Source organism: Alexandromys fortis, unplaced genomic scaffold (assembly GCF_014885135.2).
Source record: "Alexandromys fortis isolate MF-2015 unplaced genomic scaffold, M_Fortis_MF-2015_v1.1 scaffold_208, whole genome shotgun sequence".
Classification (NCBI taxonomy): Eukaryota; Metazoa; Chordata; class Mammalia; order Rodentia; family Cricetidae; genus Alexandromys; species Alexandromys fortis.
In genome coordinates, this window is record NW_026068082.1 from 1,947,712 (window position 1) to 1,973,505 (window position 25,794).

Sequence of the window (25,794 nt, forward strand, 5' to 3'; positions counted from 1 at the left end):
TGCTGTCCCCATCCACCCAGGCTTTCCTCTCTCAGGCCAGCCCCACCAAACAGCCACCCAAGAACAGATATGAGAAAAAGAGCATCTTCTTGTCCTCTTTTTGAGCTGCAGCAAGGCCCCTAGACCATCAAGGGTGGGGGTGGGGTAGGTGCAAGGCTGCTGTTCCTCCTGGCTGGGCACAATGTGGGACTGGAGACTTGCTCGCCAGCACCTTAAGCTCTTTCTTCTGTGGCATGGACCCTCCCAAGCTGACTGCCAGTCTACCCACCCGCCATTCCCTCCCAGGGTCTAGGTAGCGTACTCATCAGGGAACAGAGTCTTGTATTCCTCTCAATATCAGAGCCCATCTCCTGAGCAAACATGACCTGGCAACTTCTGTCATTCATCACAAAGTTAACCACTCACTACGGTTCCTTAGACCTATCCACTCCTGTGTCCAGGTCATATGGCCTCCTGTACTCGCCCCCTCACCCCTCCCTAGTACTATCCCATGATACTCTCTGACGCCCCGGTGGGCGTGGTTCCCCCAAGAGTCCAGGTACTCATGGCTTGCTCCATCCCACGCCACACAGACAGCCAAGCCGCACCTCGGCCTGGATGATATTCCAGGCGTTCTTGAGCCCCACGTTGTTCTCGGTGTTGTACAGCAGCAGCCCTTCCTTCAGGTCCTGCTTGGCATTCTCGTTTACCTGGCAGATCGGGGCAACCCCACAGGTTGGCTGGGACCAGGAGACTGGCTCCCCCCACACCCACAGCCCATCCCAGGGCAGCTGGAAATGGTGGAGTAGTGTCTCTAGATGGGGAGGGGAAGTGTCTAGAGCGGGGCCTCCCCCCGGGCCTCCTGCAGAGCACTCTGCAGGTTCCGCTAGCCAATGCCTTCCCCCCCGCCCCGCCCCCGCCTACTCTATCCCCAGGGCTGTGTGACCCACATGGCTCCCCCTCTGCAGGTTTACCTTGTCCATGTAGACAAAGAAGAGGATGAGCAGGATCAGCTCTGCTAGGAGGATGATCAGCAGCACAATGAAAAACTGGAAAGATAAGTCCAAACATGGACGGGTTCAGGATAGTGGCCATGGCCAGCGGTGGGTGCTAACAGAGAAGGGAGGGGAGCCAGGGGACAGGCAGGGTTCCCATGTCTGAGAGGGTTCACCTACTCCTAAGCAAACCCGGACAGATCACATGTCAAAAAGTGAGAGGGACAGCTAGGGCTAGGGACAAAACATTATAGAAGCAATTTCCACAGGCTTAGGTCGGGGAGTCCCACCAAGGAAGCAATGAAGGGACACGGGGTCCAACTTACACTGAGGAGCAAACACTTGTTTTCCTTGATGGCCCCAAGGCAGCCCAGGAAGCCTGTCACCATGACAATGGTGCCTATGGCGATGACAAGGTTGGCTGCAGACAGCGAGGGGAAGCTGGGGGAGAAGGTGGCAAAGTTGCCTTGGGACACGGAGAGCCAGATGCCCACTCCAAGCAGTCCGCAGCCACAGAGCTGGAGAGAGAAGGAACTAGTTAGACCAGCATTGTTCTTGCATTCATCTCCCAGAACCCCAAAACCCCACTGCCCCCATGAGATAAAGAAAGATTATAAAAAGGCAGGTGCTGTCACAGACCCAAAGCCCATGACACACCCCCTTGCCACCCCACGCCTCGGTTTCCTCTTCGGCAAATGGGATGAGGCGACTTCATAAACCTCACGAGGTCTCTTTGGAGATCAAGTGAAATAGGATAAAGGGGAAAAGAGAAAAATACACAACTGTCCAACTCAGGTTACTCCACTGGACAGAGAAGACCCCATGCTCAGAACGGAGGCTGGGGTAGGGGTGTGACCGGGGAAGGAAGGGCTGGTCTGTGGGAGTGAACCCAGGGCACTGGCTCTCAAAGCCAAGACTTCGGTGGGTATTTCCCATTACTCTGAACAGAAGGGCCGCATACCCACTGATCTTGGAAGTCTGAAAAGCAAGTTCATGGGTAAAATAAAAAGGTATGCATGGCTGGGTAAGGGGCAGGACACAGGAGTCCATACTGTCTTCCTGTGTTGGTCAATCTGCACTGTCATCTTGGGGGGAGCCACTGTGGAAACACACTCTGGGTGTGTCTGTGAGGGTGTTTCCAGAAAGCCTTAGCTGAGGTGGGAAGGCCCGCCCTGAATGTAGACAGCACCATCCCCGAGGTTAATAAACAGAGAAAGGGGCAGGGCACCAGCATCCTTCTCTCTCTGCTCCCTGACTTCAGGGCCCAGTGTGATCAGCTGCCTCCAAGCTCCCACTGCCACGCCTTCCCTACTTCAGTGGGCTGTACCCTCAACCTGCGAGCCATGAGAAAACCCTGCAGTGGCTTTTGTCAGGTATTTTCTCAAAGCAAGAGGTCGACACACCTCACCAACCCCTGAACTAAGCCGACTGTGTGCATGAGGGCCTGTAAGCTGACCCTCTTTACCAGCACCCATGGAGCTGTGACTAAAGCCAGCCGCTCCCCATGGGGGAGTGTCCCTTCCATAGCTGCAAACCTCCACACCTGCACTGTCTGATGCTCCGTTTAACAGACACTCTTCGCTCCCGCTGAACTCCAGGGAAGTGTGCTGAGTCTGAGGGGTCAATCCCTCAGTCAGCCGATATTTACTGAGTGCCTACAGAAAGTGCCCCCTCCTAGAAAAGCTCCAGTCACGTTAGAGACAGCCTTCCAGGGGCCTCCATTGTGAGCAATAAGAACGCAGTCTCTACCGGTATACAGTGGTGCCATATAGCAGCTACAGGTGTTTAAAAGAGGCGATGACTGTCCTGGTCAGAGATACCAGTTGGAGGGAGCAGTCACCAAAGGCTGGGTGGGTGTGAAGCAGGTGGAAGACAAGGATTTTCCACACAGAGCGAAAGGGTAAATGGCAAGGCTTGAGAGGCTCGGGTGTGAACTCCCACTCAGCTCTGCCTGCCCCGCCTTGTGACTTTACAATCTTCAGGGGTACAGATGGCTTCCCACCGACTAATGCGAAGGCTATGGTTGGTTGGCAACCTGACAACATCAAGAATTAACTAAAACTCAAGAGGCTGGGCACACCTGTGAGGGGTTTTTCTTGACGGAATTATTTGAAGTGGGAAGACTCACTCTCAATCCGAATCTTTTGAGGTAGGAAGATGAACCTTAAATCCAGGCCGTACCTTCTGGTGGCAGCCTGTTTAGCTATATAAAGGACATGGAAGAAAGGGGCACCTGCCCTTTGCCTGCCCTCACTCTTGCTGGCCAGTCCACTCCTTTACTGATATGAGAGCCTACTTCTTCAGGATTCCGGTGTGTACTAAACACACCCGACCTCATGGACTGAACAACTACTGGATTCTTGGATTTTCCATGGGGTGAAAGCCATTGTTGGAAGAGCTGGACCATGGCCTATAAACCACTCCAGTAAATCTTGTCTGTGTGTGTGTGTGTGTGTGTGTGTGTGTGTGTGTGTGTGTGTTCTACAGGTTCTGCTTCTCTAGAGAACCCTGACTAACACAGCTAACAAATGCGCAGCATTGTTTGCTGAAAGGCTCTTCCTGAGCAGCACTGGATGCTGGGACTGTGCTGATGGCCTGGCTCTCTGAAGAGAGTACAGCTCCCGCTCTCCGGCTGCTCACTGTGGGGAAGGAACGCACACAGGCAATCAGACAATGCAATCCACGCTCAGGCCCTCAAGGTGAGGGGAAAGGGCACTGGCTTCTAAGGAGCTGCGTTTCCTTCACTTGTGCAGCCCACAGACTCTGGGCACATGGTTATCCAATGTCAGGCCAAGGAGAAAGCCATGAACTGTCCCAGCCGATGCCTAGATAGATAGAAAAGAGATTCTTGTGGGCGTGTACACACACACACACACACACACACACATACACACACACACATGCAGTGCAAGCACAGATAAATAAGGATAAAAGAGTGTTCAGAAAAAGGATAGATCAAGTTAAAAGGCCTCAAGTTAGGACCAAGCCTGTCTGACAAGGAGGGTAAGCGGCTATGTGGCTGCCACAAAATGCTACAGTGACATGTAGCAGAAGATAAAAGAGCCAGTGCCGCCAGGGGACAGACGGAACAGGACCTGGAGGGCAGGAAAATGCGGATGTTCTGCCCCAGGGCTGAGCATGACGTGATCTGGCAGATGTTTTTGACAGTCATCATAGACACTGTTCCCAGAAGAGGCCACTAGGGCAAGAGACAGTCAGCACATGCAGGGACCACTGCAAAGGCTTGGGCGAGCTGGTGACCACACATCGGGCGACCACGCAGGAGCAATGAGACATGGTTCAATGGGAGACAGGCAGTGTTGAAAATGAGCTGGGCTTGAGGACCGAAGAGAATTCTAATAAATGGGAAAACAGAAAGGTGGCCCCTAATGATGTACATGCACATACACGTGTACACACACACACACACACACACACACACACACACACAATTACTAAGCCACAGATTATTCAAGGATATGTAGGGGACCAGAGTTAGGTCACATAATGGCTTTTGCATGAGAATGACATCAAGTGAGACATAGGTCAAATATCCTAGGATTCTGGCCTTGACAGGCCCAGAGCCACCACTACCTCAAAGCCTTATAGAGAGAAAGGGTGTGTGCCAATGCCCTCTGTGACCACTAGGTGGTGCTCCTGTCTGTTACAGAAGCTTGTTGGGTTGGCCCGCGATGCCCTAAACTTGCATCCAGCCTGTCACCCTGACTTTTTTCAATCTGGTCAGTTTTCTGTGCTGCCGTCTCAATTTTTCTTTCATTAATCATACCCTGGAAAATTCATGATTTTGAACCAAAGATTTATGGCTCTAGAAATAGGACCCTGGAATGAGTAACAGAAAGCCCTCCAGGGCAGGTATTCGTTTCAGATGGAGGAGCCTGGCCTAGGGGCTCCTGGAGCTGCAAGACGCCCGCATTACCTTGCTGCTGCAGGACTCCCTGGTCCCTGTGCCCCAGCTCTGGAGTCCTCACGGCAGAGGTCTCTCCATCCTACTCAGCGGGAACAAGCCTGGTATGGTCACTTCAGTTCTTAGAGGGCTCCTATGGTGTCCAGGAGAATTTCCCTGGGAACCCTCAGCAGTTCAGAGGCTCCGGGGGGCCATGTTTCTCCCAACTGTTTCTCTGACTTCACACCCCATGTCCTTCAATATGGTCTTTAAGCTTCACAGACGTCAGTGCAGGGGCCTCCTTCTACCTGGAGGGTAAGAGCTGAACCCCACACTCACGTTTTGTCGCACTTCCCACCTGAGACCCCACAGGGCTGAGATCTAGGCAGTCTCAGCACATCAGAGCCTGAGCCTGACTCCTGGCCAGTCTCCTCCCAAAGTCCCCATACCCATCTCCCACCGCCCATCAGGCCCCACCCCTAGTTCTCAGGCAACCTGCCGTGCCACAGGGCACGCACAGCGTGACCCACGTCCTCCAGGTCTCCTGCTGACATGAACATTCCACTAGTGGTGACGGGTGACCCACTCCCACCTGAGGCTCTAGGCAATAAGAAAACAAAGGGTGGGGGCCTCATCTTACAGCTAATGCCACTGCGGGAGACAGAGAGACACTGCCAGGATAGGCCCCACCCTCTGATTCAGGTGTTGCTCCTTGTTTCTGCTACTCCTTAGGAGACCTGACTGCCAAGTTAACGGGCACTAGACATCCTGCCTCAGCCCCCACCCACACAAGACCCCTCTGTCCTGGCCCTGCTTTTCAATCTGCCCTATAGAAAGCTGCCTGGATCCTTTTCCAAAATGCCTCTCTCCTCACATGGGCCTATGCGCCCTTAAGATTCGCCAGTTAACTCCTTGAGAACACTGCCGCTACAGAGAGCTCCCATTTTCCCCACTGACCCCGAAAAGGATGGGGAAATGGCACATACTCTCTGGGAGGCTTCAAGTTGGGGCAAAAACAAGCCAGAGCTCAGATCTAGCAGATGGCTGTGGGCAAGAGAGAGGAGGAACTGCAGACACAGAAACAAGGCCACCCTGGGCAGGTAGGAGGACACGAAGACAGGAAACCAGCTCTCAAGGGTCATGGCCAGGGTGAAGCAGAAGGGCATGGAACCACTCCCATCCCCATGGTGGGAACCATTCAGGAAGCATAAGGCCATGGTGGCCTAGCCAAAGCTGGGTGCCAGAGAGCTTAGTAAGTGGCATTCGAGAAAATTCCCTTCTAAATCCAGAGAGTGGTTTCAGCTGAGATGACCGAGCTGCCATAGAGCCCAAGGCTGAAGAATCTGGGGTGAGGCAGAGTGACTCAGGGGTCATCAGTCCCCTTGTGTGGTCCAGGCCTGGCTGGAACCTATTTCCAAGCAAGAGCAAGCCAAGGAGGCACCTAAGTTCCAAGCTTCCTCTGGAGTTCCCTCAACCAGAGCCTTTCAGAAGTTTCATTTCAGGGCATCAAAGAAACCCACACAGGAAGTTAAGACAACCCCTACCCTAATGTCTGCACACAGCCCATCAAGGCTGGCATGTAGGTCTATTGTTCATGATAAGTCTCCAGGGTCTAGAATAGCACCCCGACCCTGTCATGCACTGGGGCCACTTCTCCAGGGCCATTTCACCTGGACCTTGCCACACTCCTGCAGAAAGAAAGGCACAAGCCCCATGGCATAGGGGAGATGGGTCCATGGCTGTCTTAGGCATCCTCACCTCCCAGGAGCTCCACCCAGCACGTGTCTGGCAGATAAACTGAGGCCTAGGCAGCACATCCACACCAAGATAGCACTGCAAACCAATATCCATGCCATAGCTCATCTTCAGTGGGGTTCGTGCCGGTTGATCAGGCCAATACACATTTCTGCCCCTAGGTAGGACGTTTGCATGGGCATCCCATGTCTCCAGGCCCATGGCTTCTCCTATTCACCTCACTCTGGGCCTTCTATCCCCATTCAGTCTGGCTCAGGGAAGATACCATCCACATCACCTCCACCTATCCCCAGCCATTCACAAGGAAAAATGTGGGCCCTCCCAGGGTGGAGTGAGGGAGGGCAGTCCAGAGTGCGTGCTAGCCCGCAACCCAGGCTTCTGTCGCTAAAACCACAGCTCTTTTCAGGGACTAGATTCACCACCATAGGGTCCTGAAAACGCTTGGAATGCTGAATGTTTCTTCAGCAACTGAATGGGTGAGGGAATGAGCGGGTGGGTGAATGGATGGGTGGGTAAAGGCCATAAGCTGTAACAGAATCACACACACATATGCACACGCGCACGCACACACACACACACACACACACAGTCCCACCCAAAAAAGGATCTCCCTATGTCCCTTGCCCTCTCTACTTCTAGAAGCCCCAATATCCCTCAGTAACTCCTGACCTGGTTGGGTGTGCTCTCCTGCCCCAGCCTAGCACAGCCCTGCACACCACTGGCCTTGTAAACCCCATTGCCTCCTACACCTGAAGAGAGCTTCCCCAGACATGGGCTGGAGAATAGATGCCAGCCGTGGCCCCGAACCATCCCCAGCCCTCCTCAACCCCTCTCAGCCAGCAGAAGACATCAAAACACAAGGGCTCACAGCTTCCCCAGTACTCTCTATGAGCTGGGGCCAGGCCCAAGGCATAATGGCATTTAATAAATTAGCAGATATGGCAAATAAGAGACGATCAAAATTGTTTTAATTGCACAGCCTGACATACTGGCTCCTTTAGAGGCCCGCTGGCCCCGAGAGATGCCAGCCGGCTAAGAACTTTGCAGTGGGGAGCACAGAGGATCCACAGGATGGAAGAGGGGCTGCTACTTTGTATTGCGAGTGGCCTTCTTCCCTCCCTCTGAGGGCTCTGCCGCTCATTCATTCTCATAGCCATAAAGAGAGACAGCCGGGGCTGATGGCTGGTGTGGAGGGGAGCCGTGGAACACGCTTCCAATTCCATACCCAAGGAAATGAAAGGACAAAGTCAGAGACTTCTGCCAAAGTCACCCAGCTGGCAGAAGGGGGGTTGGCTGTGGTGACTTGGTAGGGCCAGAGGGGAGGCAGCCATGCCAGGCCCCGGAGCTGAGCGTTTGCCTGCAGTGCACATTCCTGTCCTCCCCACATAACTCTAGGGAGGGAGTCTATTAACTTCAGATCCCACTTCTCTGTGGCCAGCATGCATCAGTCCTCATTTCCAAGAAGCTCACCAGTAACAAGTGTGACAGGCCTTTAAATATTTGAACACGTGTACTTAGCGCCGCTCTCTCCCAAGTCTCCTACTGGCCTAGGAAAGTGCTTTTACATCTTTTACCTCTGAGTCACCCTCTGCTGCTCATCTGTCGCTCACTGAAAGTCACCCTACCTAGGGGGAACCAGTAGAGAGGCAAAGAAACCTCTGTCCCACCCCCATCCAGCACTCTGCCCTTCTCACAACCCAGCCTCAGTCCCACTGGGTTGCTGGGTAGCCGCAGCAGCTCTACCTCACGTTGAGGGTGTGTGGCATCTCAAGCTGAACAGAACGTTTTCTTGGTCATTCTTTATTGGATGCTGTTTTTCTCACAAGCCTCCAATTTCTTCACAGCTCCACTTCACAGTCCCCAGCTCATGGGTGACAGGGAGATCACACCCATATTTCTAAGCCTAATTTTCCTCCAAATAAACATTGCACAAAGCACCTGAAACCCACAACCCAGTTACATTTTGATGATTTCAGTGAGGTCTGGTTCTGTTCAGACGAACGTGCAGAATGCTGTGCAGGGGGCTGTGCGCCTCTGAGGCTGCTACCTCTGATTATGACTCCAGAGCATCAAGTCTCTTCAGACTCCATTGCCAGCCCTTCCCCAAGCCCTCCCACACCCCCATCAGTACAGAGTGAGCCCAGTTATGTTTCCGTGTCTACGTGTCTCGACACAAACATATGGGAATGAGAATAACTCTGCCAAGGGCAATCCCACAAGGCCCAAGGACAACACCTGTCACTGCTCTGTGGGTTAAGGGCCTGGCCGGTGGCAAAAACCAGTCACCACCTCCCACCAGTGGTACCAAGGGCTCGCTGTCCTCTTGTCTCTGGGAGGGTCACGGCTGGCGTTGTTGGCACGTGACTCATCTGATGGGACTCTGGGATCTGGCTCTGGCATATGGGACCAGCTCTACTCAGCACCTTGCTCTTTCCATGGGGTTGGCGGGACTCAAGAATGACCCAGCGTGAACAGGGGAACCTGCAGCTACCCTGGGCTTCAAAGGGTGCATAAAGATGCTGGTCCTCCAGATTGAGAGGCAAGGACCACTGCCTATCCTGTGCTGTCCCAACAAAGCCTTAAACTTAGGGCCATCCCCCCAGGAGGAAATGGCACCCATTCAGGGTGGCTGTCCTGTCACAAGTTGTTCCCAAGCCCTCAACTTTCTCAGAAGTCAGTCTCTCTCCATCTGTTAGCATGACCTGGAGTGTCCTGCATGGCCTGACACTATAATGGTGGGGGGTGCCATCCCCCACAAGGATGCTCATGCCCAGAAGTCATGAAGCTTGAGGAATGGCCCCCAGAAGGACCACAACATGATGAGTGGCTGGGAGGCCAAAGAGCCCCAGATGACACAGAGCACCTGCCAGGCCTGTGTAGGAAGAGTGATCGCTCAGCAGTCCATAAACATTGATCCCACTGCTGCCCTTCCCACACTGGTGCACTCCGGCAGAAGCACACTTTCGTACCAATCAAGTATGTTCCAGGCCAAGGGATCTGCCTAGCCTGGTGAGCCACAGGGTGCAAACGAGGTGGGACCCAGGCAGGTGTGGGGGAGAAGGTATACCAGGGCATGACATACTTGTGACTCCAGGTTCCTAGAGTGTCACCAATCCAAGCAGTCTCAGTTGGTTCTTGACTGCAGGGGTCAGGGCTAGGTCCCCAGACTGAAAGATCCCGCTTCGGGCCCTAGACACAGGCACACAATTGTTTCTCAAGTTGTCCCTGTATTCTGGAACACACAGGAGGTCATGGCTTAAACACAGATAGGACAGGCCCAGGGAAGAGTCCCAAGAGGAACGTTGATAATTCAGCCAGGGCCTCCAGGTCCCTGCCTTCTGAACTAGTGGGCTAGAATGGTCCTTTGATGGAGGGGAGAGACCTCTGTGACCACTGGCCAAGCCTATCCCAAAGGGGTGAGGAGGTATTGGGTGTCCTCGTTGGCCACGTGATCCTTCGTGCCTCTGCTCACAGAACAAGAGAGGAAGTGCCTCTCGGCACTGGGGACATTACAAGGATGAGCGGCTGATGCCTGCTGCTCCTTGGAATATAAATACTGTAAGAGGTACTGGGCTATTGTTCCAACTTTTAGAAAATGTGGGGGTTGGGGAAAAGTCAAGGGAACCTTGAATTCACACGACATCGTATGGGAGAGCTCAGCTTATCTGTGGCATCATAACTCATCCCTCAGACAGGGGCTTGCTCTTCTGCTTAGGGGAGGTCCCCCCCCTGACCCACCCTCAGACGTAGAGAAAAGTCACACAGTGACACTACTTTGCCACTACGTGGCTTCATTCTGCTACCTCTACCCCTCACCACGGCAGCGGGAATGGCATGAGGGTGAATCTTTGGCCACCCCAGCCCAGGAAATGACACCAGAACTACACAGAGAGAAATCAGCAGAGACAGTGACTGACAATCACAATCAGGTCTGTCCCTAGCCCGAGACCCACGTGTGATCTGTTTTTTAGCCCTTTGGTATGGTCAGCTGTGATCTGTCTTCTCGAGGGATCAGAGGCCCACAGTCCAACTGGACTGCCAGCAGAGCTGTCCCCACCCACGCCAGAAGGGTGGCATTTCTGACATGCTTTGGGGGGGACATGGCCAGTTAAGCTCGGTCTCTGCCAGAGATGGTCTCAGCACCAACTTAAGTGCCAACCTGAGATCCCTCTCAACTTGTGCCAAGAGCCCAGCTTGCTGTGCTCTTGCAAGATGGAATTGTGGACCATCCCTGCCTTCCAAGATGTATACAGTCACTCTTGCTGCAAGCTTCTGGTGTCCAGTATCACCCAGAATATTCGTCCACAGTCAAGCAGTCAGGTCTGGACCACAGAACTCCTGTATCCCTCTATCTCTGCCACCTCCTTCTGGAGGTGACAGTCAAGCACTCAGGAGGCCACCAAGCATCAGTCCTAACTGAGCACCATGCCTCTCCTACCCTACCCACTCTTCCCAACTCAAGGGGGCACAGATGGTAGAACAAGGGCACAGAGAGGCCAACTGGCAAAAGAACCTAGGTGGCCAGCCCACTGTGGATCATACATTAGATCAAAGGCATAAGGAGTGTCCCTTGCACACAGCCCTATTTTAGGGAGCAAGGCTAGTCACAGCGCCTTGTATTAGCAAGCCCTGTGGCCTGGAGGTACACGCTGTCTTCGTCTCATGGTTTTGTAGGACAGCTCAGCTAAGAAGCCTAACCTCGCTTAGCAAAATGCAGCACTATAGGTGTGGCACAGACATTTCCTAGCCTGGCACAGCGTAAAGAAGGAAGAACTGGTGACAATGGTGGTAGCGTTACCATGGAAACAGAGTGATGAAGGAATAATACCAATGATGAAGCCAGCATTTATTGAATCTTTGTGCCCAGTTAGGAGCTGGATCCTAGTGCTTCCCACAGAAGTCATCAGAGGTGGCTTCCATTGTCTCCCCAACTTTGTAACTCATGAAATAAGAATCCCAGAAGCTGAGTAGCCTGTCTCTACTTGCAAATGAGTTGGCAGAGAGCTGGGCTTCCAATGCCACCTGCCATGCTCCCAATCTCTGTACCCTCCTGGGCCTCCTACAGGCCTCAAGAAAACAATCTCAACCCTGGTTTTATTCTGTATTTTCAATAACTTCTCACTCAATCTAAGTTGGCGGAAGTGGGGATGTACGTTAAGCAAAGTAGAGAGCCAGGACACAGCGCAGGGTGGGAAAAGCAAGCAGGGTGCTGTGGCAGGGCTCCCCACCACCAGCTGTGAACTGGTCTCAGGAGCAGGGGAGGGGTGCAGGAAGGTGGCGTGTGTCAGGGCCCACGTCTAGGAAGACACGGAAGGTGGACATAATGGGGTGGAGGTGGCAGGTAACACACCCAGATGGGCCCGCTCTTCGCTGACTGTGTGCCAGAGTCCTAACTGTCCCTCTGTGCGACAAGGCCGAAAGAAACAAGACCAACCAGCCCACGGCTCTTCTTCACCACCCCCTGCCTCAGAAGAGGGAGCAACGGCAAGGGCCCTGGGCCATTTGTTTCGCAGAGAGCACTTTCGCACCCCTATCTTGGCAGGTGCAGAGTTGCTATCTTCCTTTATAGATGAGGACACTGGAGCTCACTGGCACCCAGCCTTTATCTACATGGTGACCACAGGTGATAGATGGGGGGAGCGGGGATGCTGCGATTATCTACAAGGACATGGGGTTTCAGTGGGAGGCACATGAGCAACTTCCAGACGGAACAATAAAAGAAACCTGGCTAGTTACCCACCCATCAGCCCCTTCAGCTAGACACCCCAGGCAGGTGCCCCACAGGTATATGAACCAAGCCCAACCCTGAGAGCCCCGAGCTGGCCCTCAGGACTAGACCATTACACAGAAGAGTCCATCAGCCAGAGCCGAGCAGTGTGGGCGAGAGAAGCAACTCTGGCTGTGCTCGGGTTCACAAGCCCTTCATGTGCCGGCTGGGGACTTCTCTCGTGCACACATCTTCAATGGGGAATTAACGCTACGTACCACCAAGAGCTGTCGTCAGAATTAAATTAGATTCATGAAAATAAACTTCCTAGCACAGTGTCTTGTATACAGCTATAAACGGGAGCCATTACCAGTATTTATGGTCTGCAGTCGGCATACACCCAGGTGATGGAGGCAGGCAGAGCCGCTGAAGCCAGGAACCAGGGGGTGGGAGGCAGAGAGGCCCTGTCTGCTGGACCCTGTATTGCTCTGCTCTCGTACCAGGTGGCCTGATGACTGCCCTCACTGGCCTCCCAGACCTGCCTTGTCACCCCAGGTAGACCGTGCAGCATGCATCAGTGAGATGTGCATTCTTACTGCTGGCTCGGGGTCCCCAGCCACCCATCTCCAGGAGGCGGCTTGCTTTCCCCATTTGCAGTGTGCTTTCTTTTGGCAAGAAGCTACTGCTGTCTGTGCTCTGGACCGTAAAACAAGTTTTCATCAATAAATTAAGATAAGCGGAAAGCCAGCTCAAGAGGAGGCGGGCTAGGGCGGGCGGGCAGGCGGGCTTGAAGTCATTCTCTGACCCAGAAGAGGCTAAAGTGAATCCCCAGTCATACTAGGGTTTTCCATTGAGGTTTTTCCCTCTTGCTGGGTCCCATGTACCCCAATTTAACCAAGCTTCTCAGAGAAGCTGAGGCTGGGGAAACTGTCAGGCGTCCCTCTGCCTTGTTTCAACCTCAGGCTGGTAGACCAAGTGCCATAGGAACAGGTGAAGTCAGGTGCTGTGAAGACTCTGAGCCACTGTCACAACCCAGTCTCTGTGTTGAAAACAACCCAAACCACCCAGGTTCTTGTCAAGTTACTGACACAATAAATGCTCCCTAGATAAAAGTTTTCCCACAGACTCACTTTTACACTGTAAGCCCGGGATCCCCAAAACACACTTCCAATGTCTCTGCTTCCAGGCCTTGCCCCTTGCTTCTCCCCACCCAAACGTCTTCCTTCTCTCTGTGGCAGAGCCTTCTTCCTCCTCCAATCTGGCCAGCTCCCTGTCCCCCCACACAGCAGTGGTTCTAACTACCGTACCACTTACAGACCTCTTCATCCTGAGTAAGGGCTGACCTTTGCCACTGGAGTGCTCTGCCTATATATAGATGGGTGTGCAGGGCAGAAGCCACTGTCTGCACTATGAGCCTCCCTAGCACACAACACAACCCCCAGCACTTGAAGAACCCCTTAACAACAGACACACTTAGTGTGGGAGTGCAGGTGAGCGGGGGGTGGGGGTGCACAGTCAGATGAGCTTGCTGCTCAGCAATGGGCACCTCCTCATCTGATGCCCTGGTATACAAGCTCTTGCAGCTCCTAGTGCCCCAACTGAGTCGCAGCATATGGCAGGAGAAGGACCATCTGCCCATCCACCACCACATAGGGAGAGGTGCCTGTCTCTCATATGTTTATGGTTTAAAAGACAGGTGGGCCTGCAGGTGATGCCAGGGAAGTGCTGAGCTCTGACTGCACGCTGGTCATCAGCTGCGTGCCCCAGGGTGAGCGAACCGACTCATATGAGCACGCCACCCATCGCCAGGCCAAGATCCTACAATTCATGCCCACTGGTTACATGAGACAAGAAAGAAAGAGAGTGCCATAGCCCATATCTTAGATGAGCAAGTTGAGGCACTAAAGCCAAGTGACCTGGCTATAGGGTCCAGAGGCTAGAACCTGTCCTTTCTACAGAAGAATGGCCTCGTTCTTCTCAGGGAAGACAGTAGTAAAGAAAGGATATAAACTGAAGTGCAAACTGAACCGGGTTGAACCTGTGACATCACTTACCCCAACACCCTTGAAAGGCAACATCAAGACTAAGACCCCATAGGTAAGGAAACAGAAGTCTAGAGATAGGCCTAGCTTAGGACCCTATGCTCAAGATTTGAGGCGAATTTACTGCTCTGTCTCAGGTACCAGCCACTGAAACACACACACACATACATACACACACACACACACACACACACACACCACACACAGGCAAAGGTTCAAGCCACAGTGACATTAAATCAAGATAGCTAATTATACCCGACCTGGATATTAATCACATCAATTACTCCTGAGTTCAGGGTGCCTCCTATATCTGAACATGGGAGCCTGGATCAAGTATAGACAGAGGCAGGAACTTCAATCTAAAAACAGGTCCCAGCAGCCTTTTCTCCTTCACCTGCACCAAGTAAGGATGATGAACTCCTACCAAAACCTGGAGAGGAAAATGATGTCCTATTAGAAAGGGTGAGAAGGGGGGGTAGGGGTAGGGTAAACTGAGCTGGCAGGAGGAGCTGAAAACAAAGTTCAAGGAACTGAACTGAAACATATTGACAATAGCAAAAAGAAACAATTACCTTGCATTTTCATATGAGATCCAAGGAATAAATTTGCTCTGGGTTTCGCTTATTCGACAGAAAAGGGAGAGGGAGCGAGAAGTAGCCAGAGAGGGGAGGACAGGGCGGGATGCAGACGCTTGCATTTGCAGCGCTCAGTCCCCCTGAAGCTCTCCAAAGAGTGTTTGTGGAGCTCCAGGCAGACACGAAGTCAGAGGGCAGTAACCCAGGGAGTGGAGGGATGCATGGTGCTGCCTGCAGGGTACCCACAAATGAACAGGGACACACGCCATTCCCATCCACTTGGCAGCCTTGCATCTCTGGGAGTCGGCACTGCTTTTTTAAAACAAGCTTTTTCTTGGAGATAGAACCGTCAAGGTTCCTGGCACCAGCTGCTCTGGGGAGCTAGAGTCTGGCTTTGGTCCAAGGAAAAAAGCCAAGTGCTGAGGTGATCCCACAGAGTCTGTCCTTTCTACACAAAGCACACCAGCAGGAACCAGAAAGCCACTGCCAACTGGGGGGCCGGAGCAGGGCAGGGCCACTTCTCTGGCAGAGGTCCTAACATTAGGTAAGGCTCCTTATCATCTGTCTGCACCCTGTCCTGTGGGCACTGGAAATGAACCTTGCCACCTGAACCAGGAGTGTGTACCTGAGGCTGCCTCTAGGCCGCTCAGGAGAAAGGCAGTCAGCTTCACCAGAAGGCTGCCATGTTGCTTTGGAGTAGGAAAAGCCCGACCTCTTGTTTGCAAATGGCAACAATGTTTCTCTGAATATCACACCCACTCTGGTTGTGGTCTTCTGAGTCAGGCATGGCTTCTCTCATTTCCAAAATCATGCGTCTCATCAGGCAAGCTTCACATCAGGGCTCCAATCCCAGCCCTCAGGGACCTGAGGCAGGAGCATACCCACAAGGTTTAAGGGTAGTCTGGGCTTTGAAGCATTAAATAAAAATACTGTCTCATAAAACAAAACAAAACAAATAAAAATGTGCTTTTCTCCCAGTGTTCCTATCTTTGGTATGTGTCTCTCCCAACTACTGTATTTCAGAAAGCCTGGGCCTGGGCCAGTAGTGAACGTCCCACTGTGAACTCAGCACTTAGATTCCGAACTCCAGCTACGCCCTTGAAGAGATGAAACTCTGTGAGCTGATCTGCAAGACCCTGAGTCTTCAACTCTATCTAAGACGGGACTATAATGCTGTCCTTCTGAAACACACACAGTATTGCGTCTACAGATGTGAAGATTAAGAACAAGCGCCTACCTCTCTACAGGAGCACAGAGCAAATTCACACAAATGTCATCAATTGTTTCTGTCCCTAGCAGGGCCTTGTCACAGCTCGTCCACTCCTAAACCCTCAGGGTCACATCCCTGCAAATCTCCCATCCTCTCCCTCTCTAGACCCACTGATGTAGGATTCCCCTCTGAATGCTGTGAATATGTTTTATTGCCTTTGGTTAAAAAAGAAGCTGCTTTTTGTCAATGGCTTAACAAAGTAAAGCCCAGGCAGGAAATCCAAACAGAGATGGAGAGAGAGAGTAAGCAGGGTCAAGGAGACACCTTTAGCTGCCGAAGGAGAAAAGACACCCAGGAACCTTACTGGTAAACCACAAGCCTCATGGTAAAATACAAAATAATAGGAATGGGTTAATTTAAGATGCAAAAAAATTGTTCATAAGAAGCCTAAGCTAATAGGTCAAGCAGAGTTTTAACTAATATAGTTTCTATGTGATTATTTCAGCTCTGAGTGGCAGGCACGAACAAGTAGTCTCCGCCTAAACCCACTGCCAAGCTTCCGGTCTCTTCCTTTCCACTGAACACTAGGCATCCCTGTCCATCACCCAGCTTTCCCGGTCACAGTCATGATGCTTTGTGTGGCTCAGGTCATGCCCCATCTTCATGACCCTGGCGACTCCCATAGCCTACAATGTGGCCTGAGCCCCTTAGCATGGCGCTTGCTTACAGCCTCAAGCAGGAGGCTATCTTTTCCATTTTCATCTACCTCCAGGCCCGACAGTCCAGAGTACTCATCTCTCTGGGAACACACATGCCTTCTGACCCATTTTCCTTACAATTCCCCTCCCCCAACTCCACCGGCCTGCTCATCTTTCCACTTCCATGAAAGGACAGTGACCTCTGCTCCCTGCCTGTACTGAGGACCATCTGACCCTTCCGCTCAGTACCAACAGCTTTGCCAAACAGATCCCTGTGCATTTGCTGAAGTATTTGCTCAAGCCGGCCACGTAGACAGCCCATGTTCTTGCTTATCTTGAATCTCCTGCAAGAGCCTTGCATTGAGTCCGCTCCAGGAGCTATTTTTCAGGTTGAGCCATGTTTTCACAAAAAGAAAACTCCCAGAGCTCGGGGTTCTGCATGGTACAATTTGTTCTGGATTGTACCAGTTGGTGTCCTAGAGAAAAGGTCCCTTCCATATTGCCAAGGACCCTGAGGCTCTAGCAGGCCCCTCTATATAACTCAAGGGCATCCAAACTCTTCTGCCCCCCGCCCCATCAAAAGAAACTTCTGGACCCATGGAACAAATTCTAACCCCCGCGGCATATGACAGTGGGTAGGAAGGGTGTCCTGTCACTCATGAATCGCCTTGCTTTCTTTCCAGTCATTGGTTAAGCATGAACTATGCTGGGAACTGTGTCCTGCAGTGCCCTTGTCTCAGAGAATCTCGGTGCTCTGCAAAACTGCTCTGCCCGATGCCCTCTGATCAGCAGCTGGGCAGCATGTCTCCACGCTGCGGACAGCACACCTCCTGGCTTCCTGGTTCAGGCAGTCTGCACACCTCACAGGCATCTTACACTAACTGGGATCACAGGAGGAACTATCATCCGGAGTCACAGCAAATCTTACAAGACCTGTGGGCTCAGACTCTTAACACCCATCCCCAGCTGCAATGGCTTTGATGAGTTTGCCCCCAAAGATCCAACTCTAAAGGTGTTGAACCCAGGGCGGCACTACTGGGAGGGCACTTAGGATCTTTAACAGGAGACCAATCGTAAGGGGTGTGCCCTCAAAAGGGACCATGGGACCCCAGGTCTTCTCTTTCTCTGCTTCCTGGTTTGCGATGTGAACAGTCTGCCCCAGCACCTTCCTTGCCTGTCACAGAGGCCCACAGCTAAGTCTTGAACCCATTCGATCTTTTCTCTTTCTGAGCTAACTGCCCCGCATGCTTTGTTGTGGCAACGCGAAGCTGGCTCATACACCAGCCCATTCATTCTCTCCACCTCCACTCCTGGCACCACCGCTCCTTTGAACCTGTTAGCATTTCCTGTTTTCCCAGCAGCCACCCTTGTCCCTCCGAAGCCCATCCTCCCAGAAGTAGCCAGGTGTCCCTGGCTTGAATTTCTCCAGTGTGGTTCTTCTTTTCACGCAGAACAAACCTCAAACCTCTTCCCACTGGCTGTGCAGCCCGGGCTCTGCCTTCCTCATCTCTCCATCTTTGCTCTTCTTGATGGTCTGTTAGGTCTGAGGCAGACCACATTGTTTTGCATGTGGTACTTTTCTAGCCCAGAACATTCTTCCCTGGGCAACTGCATAGCTGGCTCATTCCTCCTCCACGCAGTTCCCTTGCCTTTGTCCCATCTGTTTTTTGTTTTTTTTTTTTTTTTTTACTGGTGTCTGTCTGCCCTCCTAACTGGGAGCCCTGTGGGATCTGAGACCCCCTGGCTGGTTCCTTGCAATCTATGGGGCATTGTATTGGGCAGAGGACATGATAAAGGCTTAAGAAACATCTGGAAGGGAGGTACGGAGTTGGGGAAGGAGGAACCAGGACTTGGAAGCCTCTGTTCTTGAGAACTTTCTTCTAAAGCAGCATTTAATGCAAGTGGATCAAACTTCTAAAGCCCCTGCCAGGTCTTAGGGTTGGCAGTGGGGAGATTGCTGCAGGGCCTGAAAAGCTCATACAGTAAAAATGAGAAGAAACATAGGCTAGAAGTCAATGAGCTCAGGTGAATTAAAACCCCTGGTCTTGCTGTGCAACCTTAGGAAAGTGACTTAACCCCTCTGTGACTGAACTCCTCATTTATATGGAGCCAAGAGAACCAAACTAACAGGGTGACTAACAGGTGGCTGGTGCAGAGTGGTCAGCCACGGGACGCTCCTTTATCTAAAGGCTGCTGGGAATGCTGATGATGCTGGCTCTGGGCTGCCGTGGTGTCTCCACCACACACACTGGTCACGTTGTGCCCGGTCTCAGCTGAAGGACAGGAGGCAGTGGATGGAACATGGTGACGGAACAGGGGGCCTGAGGCTGTGAACCCACGACCCACACATTCCAGGTGTCTGGGCGGAGCTACGGAGGGAAGTAGGGTGGTAGAGAAGAGGATCCTGGGCGCTAGGCAGGGCGTGTCAAGGATCACTCAGCTCTGCTTCAGTTCTAGGCTTAATCCAATCTCCTCCTAGCCTTTGTGGGAAGGAAAGTAGAAGAAGAAAATAATGTCCTTGATGACATCCTGGTGTCAAGTGCCAAGTAGCAGCCAGGAAGCCAGAGTGGGGAGGCAGGACCCCTAGCTCTCACAGGGGCTTCCACCATGATCGAGGGAGAAATTCTGAGCCCTGGAGTCTCTTCCAGTGAGCTGAGGGTTCCATCTCCTAGCCCACCCCATGAAGTTCACCCCTTACTCCAAAACATGGAGAGGAAACATTCCCAGACTTCCCGGCACTTCTGCCCTGTTCACACCGGCCCTCTGCTCGGAAGGAAGGAAGCGGCTCCTGCAGCTCCCACCCTGCAGGGTCAGCTGCTCGGCTTCCGGGGCATCTTGCACAAGTGAGGAGAAGGGAAGATCTGCATCGCTCCACCTCGGGAATGTGCAGGAGAACAGTCTGTCTCAAGTCTCCAAGATTTCTATGCTCGCAGGAGACGCTTAGGAGGAAGCCACATCAGGCAGGTGGAAGGGGACGGGCAGCTGGCTTATGGAGCCCTGCTGAGATGCCGCACGAAGGGCAACAGGGGCAGCAGACGGGCTGGCTGGAACAGGGGAGCTGGTTGGGCATAATTTATCCCTGCAGTGACTCCGTGGGTTTCAGCTAGTTGAGTTTATAATGGAATGAGCAGGCGCTGTTGTTCTTGGATGCGGTAACGGGGGGAGCGCATGCTGCAGGGAGATGCAGCCGTAAAGTGGAGGACTGCCCATCGGGGCTGCGACACTCCACCGGGCTTTATAGTCCCGGAAAGAACCAAGTTCCAAGAAAGCCACAAGCATGGCCTATAAACCCACAGGAAGTGGAGTGGGGTCCCCCTGAGGGGCGGATGTGGGGGAGACTCCAGAACACAGAAGGGAAAGGAATGGAGAACTGCCCCACCACTGCCTGAGCCCCACGGAAACCGCACAGGTCTCTGAAGGCTGTGGTGGAGGGCAGTGCCACCTGTGAGCTGGGATGCCCGAGCGGGTAGCATGGCACAGTCTACCCTGGCCTTCCAGGCTTGATAAGGACCCTGGAGGCACGGTAACCTGGTTGAGAGGGGTCTCCTGAGTCCTCGGCCATGAGTGGACAGGAGAGCTTCAGAAGGCAGGCCCTGCTCTGAGTTTCCTCACAGGCGTCCCTACACTACTCACTCATGCCTGTCTTCCATGACATCTCCCAAGGGAGATCTCTCTGGGAAAAGCCTCAGGTCTCTTCCACTTTAGAGCTGTCCCCAGCAGTTCTCTCTGAACCGTCTGCTAGTCAGAAAGATGGCTGTCCACATGTTTTCCTGGAGCCAGTCCTGAAGTGGACTCATGAGGGCTTCTGCGCTATTTCAGGCCATGCCAAGCTCATGATTTGGGAGCCTTTCCGCAGTTCCCCCCGAAGAGTTAGCCTAGCCTCTAAAGTCAAGATGAGGGGCACTGCTGGGAGCTTATCTGACCTCCTGAAGGGATTAGCACCCAGCTCATGAGATGCCAATCGGCCAACGAGGCCGAATTTAACCTCCCTCAGCCACCCTTCCAACTCCAACCAGGGCACTCCCAAAATCGACGATTACGCTAGAGGCAGCTCTCACGGAGCAGTCTGTCATCTGCTATTTATATTCTCCCTTACCCCGTCCCCACCCCGCCTTTTTGGGGGAACCAGACACCACCCATCATAGTGAAGGGCCCTACTCAGCATCAGGACTGTGTGGCCTTGGCCTCAAGGACTCTACCACTCAAGCCTTGCAAGATGTGACTTCTTCGGGGCCAATGTGACACAGCCCCATTCGGCAGGTCCTTTCTGGGGGACAGGCCCTCAAAACTCTAGACTCCTATGAATAAGGTTCAGCCCTTGCCGTGTGTCTAACCCACTCTGCACTGGGGCCTTAAGTTCTTTATGTTCATTGTCTTCCTACCTTCCAACAACCAAATCAGAAGAAATACAGAAACACAAGAAGGGCCCTGAGTGGGGACACTGGGAAATGATCTAGTCCTACAGGCGGGAAGCATTTCCTCAAAGGCGCTGACTGACCAGCTAACAGCCTATCTGCTGAGGTAGACCACTCTGCAGCTCCCAGAAGGCAGTGAGCATGCTCCCTGGAGCTTCCTGGAGCACCCCTGCCCAGGGTGTGCCCCCTATACCTCAGCTGCCACCTGGCCCTCCGGTTCCCTCTACAGACCCTGTTCTCCGTCGGATCAGTGAGAATTAGAAAGCCTCACACTGCCTCCCGTGAGTGCATTTGGGCGCGCTTATCGGCCGGCCCAGACTCCCGACATGGGAAAGATACTCACTCTATGTTCCAGGTGACCTCAAAAGACATTTTCAGAATTACTGTTCTAGACACCCCAAGACATTTGGTCCAAAAACTCTTCACTCTCCTCCCACTAAAGCAAGGGGCTCCCATTGGTGGGTCTCTAAAACGAAGGCCCCAGTGTTATCCTTCCTATATCAGCTCACAATGGTCGTATTCTTTGTAGGTGACCCAGGGACATCACACAAACATGGTGGCAAAAGCCTGAGCGGGGAGCAGGCGCTGGGGAAGTTTAATATAGCACTGGTTGGGCGCAGCCGTTTCCTTTTTCAGTTGCCCTGATCGGCTGCTCCTGTTACGCGATGTGGCCACGGGCAGGGCAAGTCAGCTGCTGGGGAGATTCAAACCCAGGTCACCCTGGGTGCCATGTCTCCTTAGGCCACCTCTGCAAAGGGTCCATATGCCACAGTCAGATGAGGCCCATGCACAGCTCACTCGGGTTCGTCTAACACAGCCTCTATAAAAAGCCTCATGCTGGTGAGACAGCCAGGCTGGAAGCCCCAAGGTTGACTGTCCCTGAACCAGCAGCCGTCCTGCCCAGTCATATTTCTTGCTTTTCACCATCTTTCCTGACTACAGACTGCTGTTCTGGGCTCTGGGGGACAAAGTAAAATTGATAGTTGCAAGAGGAATCCCATGGATTGGGCAGGTTGGTGTCAGGGCAGCTCTCCTCTGACCAGCCTCTCCCCTCTATCCCCTGAAAACCAATAGTGTGCTCAACAATGACACATATATGCACGCCACATCTACCCCACAGAGTGAGTGGGTCCGGACTGCAGAGAGATGCTCCACATAAAGATATATGGTGTCTGTCCATCACCCACGGACACCCAGGACAAATAGACAGGACAAGGGAAGGGCATGCTTGCATGTAGAGTCCTCAGCATCTCAGTTATCAGGGACACTTTTTCTTCATTTTCTGCGGAGTCTCTAGTATTCCCTTCAAAGTCATCACAAAGCTCTATGAAGCGGATGCCAGAGAAGCACTTGAAACCATGCCTAACACCTTGGTACATGGCTCTATGGGTGCTGGACACTGTCATCGTCACCCATCACCATCGTCAGCAGAAGGGAGAAGAGCAAACCAAGCACTCAAAGTTCATTTGGTGGAGGAATGTATCAAGCTCTGCATTGGCTTAGATGGCTCCTGTTTAGGGAATGAGCAATGCTGGATACTAGTGTCTGACTCTCTGTCCACTTGCAGAGACTCCCTTCTCTGCATCTCTGCCTAGGCTACAATGCCAGGGCATGAGGATGGGAGGAAGGCCAGGGAGCAAATGGGTGCTTCAGGATGAGAATGGCATGGGAGAGATGATGAGGTCAGAAGGAGATAGGACAGGGCCAAGGGGAACCAAAGAGTGGTTAGTGCTTCGGGCCAGTACAACACACACCCTCATTTACAGAAGGGACCTGCACTGGGGTTCTGATGCACTACTGTGTAAGCCTACCAGTCTTAGCAGGAGGGCAAATGTCACCCTATGAACCACTAGGGCTGCAGCTTTGGACTCTGCTGTTCTGACCCCTTTTACTTCTCTGGGCATGTCAGAATCCCCAGAGTTGTCTCCACACAGCTGGAGATGCTAAGAATCCCAGAGGTACCAGGAAGTCTAGGCAGAGGAGCCACCGCCTAGCTGATGAACAGCACTAGAAACACTCCCAAGAACACACTGCCCTTAACTGACATGTTCTGGCCCCTTTCCATTCCTCTTCCTGAAGGAATACCCATGGCCACGACTATTAGCATCCCATCTTCAAAAACAGGTCCTGGAGGTGGTGACGGGGACGGGCAAAGGGGTATGGTTTCCCACCCTAGTCCCTCTCGGGTTTCTGGGTGGCCTGAGCTGTGGCATCACTTCGGGTACCTCGTGGAGATGCTCATAGGAGCACACAGTCTTCAGCAGACTTTGACTTCCCTGACTGCAACTGGTGAATGGCTTCTCTGCCAATCCATCTACACAGATGAAGGCCACTGCCCAAGTGAGAAGTTTATCAGCTCAGGTCCAAAGTCTAAAATGAAGCCCCAGGCAACTCCGTGTCCCTCGTGACTCATCACCATTACCCTGTTCACCAACCCAGCAGGCACCTGCCAGCAACAGAATGGCCTTTATTCCTGTCTCCCTGGCCTCTTTTTCTGACTGGTTTTCTTGGAGGCTGGTGTATCTGCTCAGGGTAGGCTTTTAGCAAATGACCCACCCCCTGAGGTCACAGCACACCTCTGGAAGGCAGAGCAGGTCGGTGATGTTCTCTAGATGGAAAGAGCCTAAGAGACAGTCCAGGTACATGCTTGCATGCCCCCATTAGACACGGCCACGTAGCCATTTATTAAGACCGTGGGACCAACCAGCTCTCTAAACTCCAGTTCTTGCCATGAAATTCTGAAACCCTTCTTTGCCATCACCTGAAAATAGACTCATCTCTCATCCCTGACCCTCCTCCTAGGACGGCTCTTGGAGGGGAAAATGGCAAGGCCCTAACGGCTCACTCAGCCCAGGGAGGGTCCTGGCGTTAGCCTGAGAAGTACCTCTTCTCTCTCTCTCTGCTCCTTTCAGTCTAAAATAGGCCACAAGGCAGCCTGCCAAAATCCTCCACTCTTGCCAAACAGGAGGGTTGTATTTCTGACTGCACATCTCAAAATGCTGGACTAGAGAAGGCTTCCCAAAGCAACAGCTGACTCCGGCTGTGATGATAAGCCTATCCTGGGTTTGGCTGGAGCCCTGAGTGTGTACAGTAGGAGGGGCTCTGGCCCTGTGCTGGGCTCTGGGAGTGCAGGGCAGCTATATAAGGACAGCCATATAAGGGCATGGGACTGGGGGGAGTCCAGGGGGCTGGGGTTTCTCCTGGCCCCGGCAGGAGCTCACAGTGCGCACCTGCCATGGATAAACATTCCTGCGTGCGTGCCATTCCTCAGCCTGGAATGGGCTTCCCCCTCTTGCTGCCATCACATACCCTCCAACACGGTACTACGCTTCACCTGCTGTGCAAGCCTGGCCAGCAGCCCCGCCCTGTCCAGCCACACCAGCTCTAGAGGGCACAGGGATAGCAGTGCCCACAGGAACCGTGTGGGAACCTGAGTGACAGGTCTGAACACACAGAGATATGGCAAATTGTTTGAGGGCATATGGAAGCCAGTGGTCTACCTTGAGACTCTTCCTCAATTGTACCCCCACTTTATTGTTTGAAGAAGGGTCTCTCTGAAGTTGGAGTTCACTGACTCAGGCTGGCTGGCTGGTGAACTCCAAAGATCCTCCTGTCTCATCTACCCCAATACTAGGATCGCAAGCACAAAGTGCCTCACTCAGCTTTGCACATGCGTGCTGGGGGTTGGGGCTCAGGTTCTCATGCTTGTGTGGAAACGCTACACCCAATGACCCACCTTGGCCTTGAGGGGGGTTTAAGGGTGTGAAAGAGACCACAGTTCAGAAGCTGTGCTCATTCCATGAAGCCCAGAGGACGGAGCCAGGACTGAGTGGTAAAACTATGAGGAAAAAGTGACCTAACTTCTCCTGCCCAGAGGTCAGAGCAAATCAACATGTCAGCTGAGCAGGACATCCTGCCACCAGCAGCCTGAGCAGAAAGCCTAGGGCTCTCTTTCTGGACGGGGGCTAATGCAGGGCTTTTCACTCTGCATTTCTGTTTTCTACCAGTTTCCAGGCTGGCCCCCCACACCTCCGAGACTGGGCATGGTGCAGACTGGGCCCAGTCTTCCAGGGGCCTAGCAAATGTGCTGTCCTGTGCCCTCTGTTATGCTAAAGTCCTCGGCAACTGAAGAAGCCTGCTCAGGACCGCACTAACACCAACAGGTGAGCAGTGGCTCTCTCCGGAGAATAGCACTGTGAGTGACTTTAATTTACACTGATTTGTACTTCTCAGTTCTTCCCAGCACCCCCTGGTGATTTATACTCTAGTTTCATAATCAAAAGGGAACATTTTTTTTTCAAGCACCAGCTTCTTGCCAGGGGTGGGGGTGCACACCTATGATCCCAGCACTTGCTAAACTGTGGCAGAAAGGTCTTGAATTCAAGGATAGCTTGGGCCATATAGAGAGACAGTCTCAACAATCCAAAGAAAGAAAGAAAGAAAGAGAGAGAGAGAGAGAGAGAGAGAGAGAGAGAGAGAGAGAGAGAGAGAGAGAGAGAGAGAGAGAGGGAGGG

General features: G+C 52.8%; 1 protein-coding gene across 1 annotated transcript in view; it reads right to left on the minus strand.

Annotated features, from left to right (window-relative positions):
• Positions 1–25,794, minus strand: part of Tspan9 (tetraspanin 9) — a 77,617-nt gene that overhangs the window by 4,627 nt on the left and 47,196 nt on the right. Inside the window, exons 2-4 of the mRNA XM_050121987.1 lie at positions 1,301–1,492; positions 954–1,028; positions 588–689 (exon numbers count right to left, since the gene is read on the minus strand). Coding sequence (XP_049977944.1) covers positions 588–689; positions 954–1,028; positions 1,301–1,492 — 369 coding nt within the window. The remainder of the gene's footprint in view (positions 1–587; positions 690–953; positions 1,029–1,300; positions 1,493–25,794) is intronic.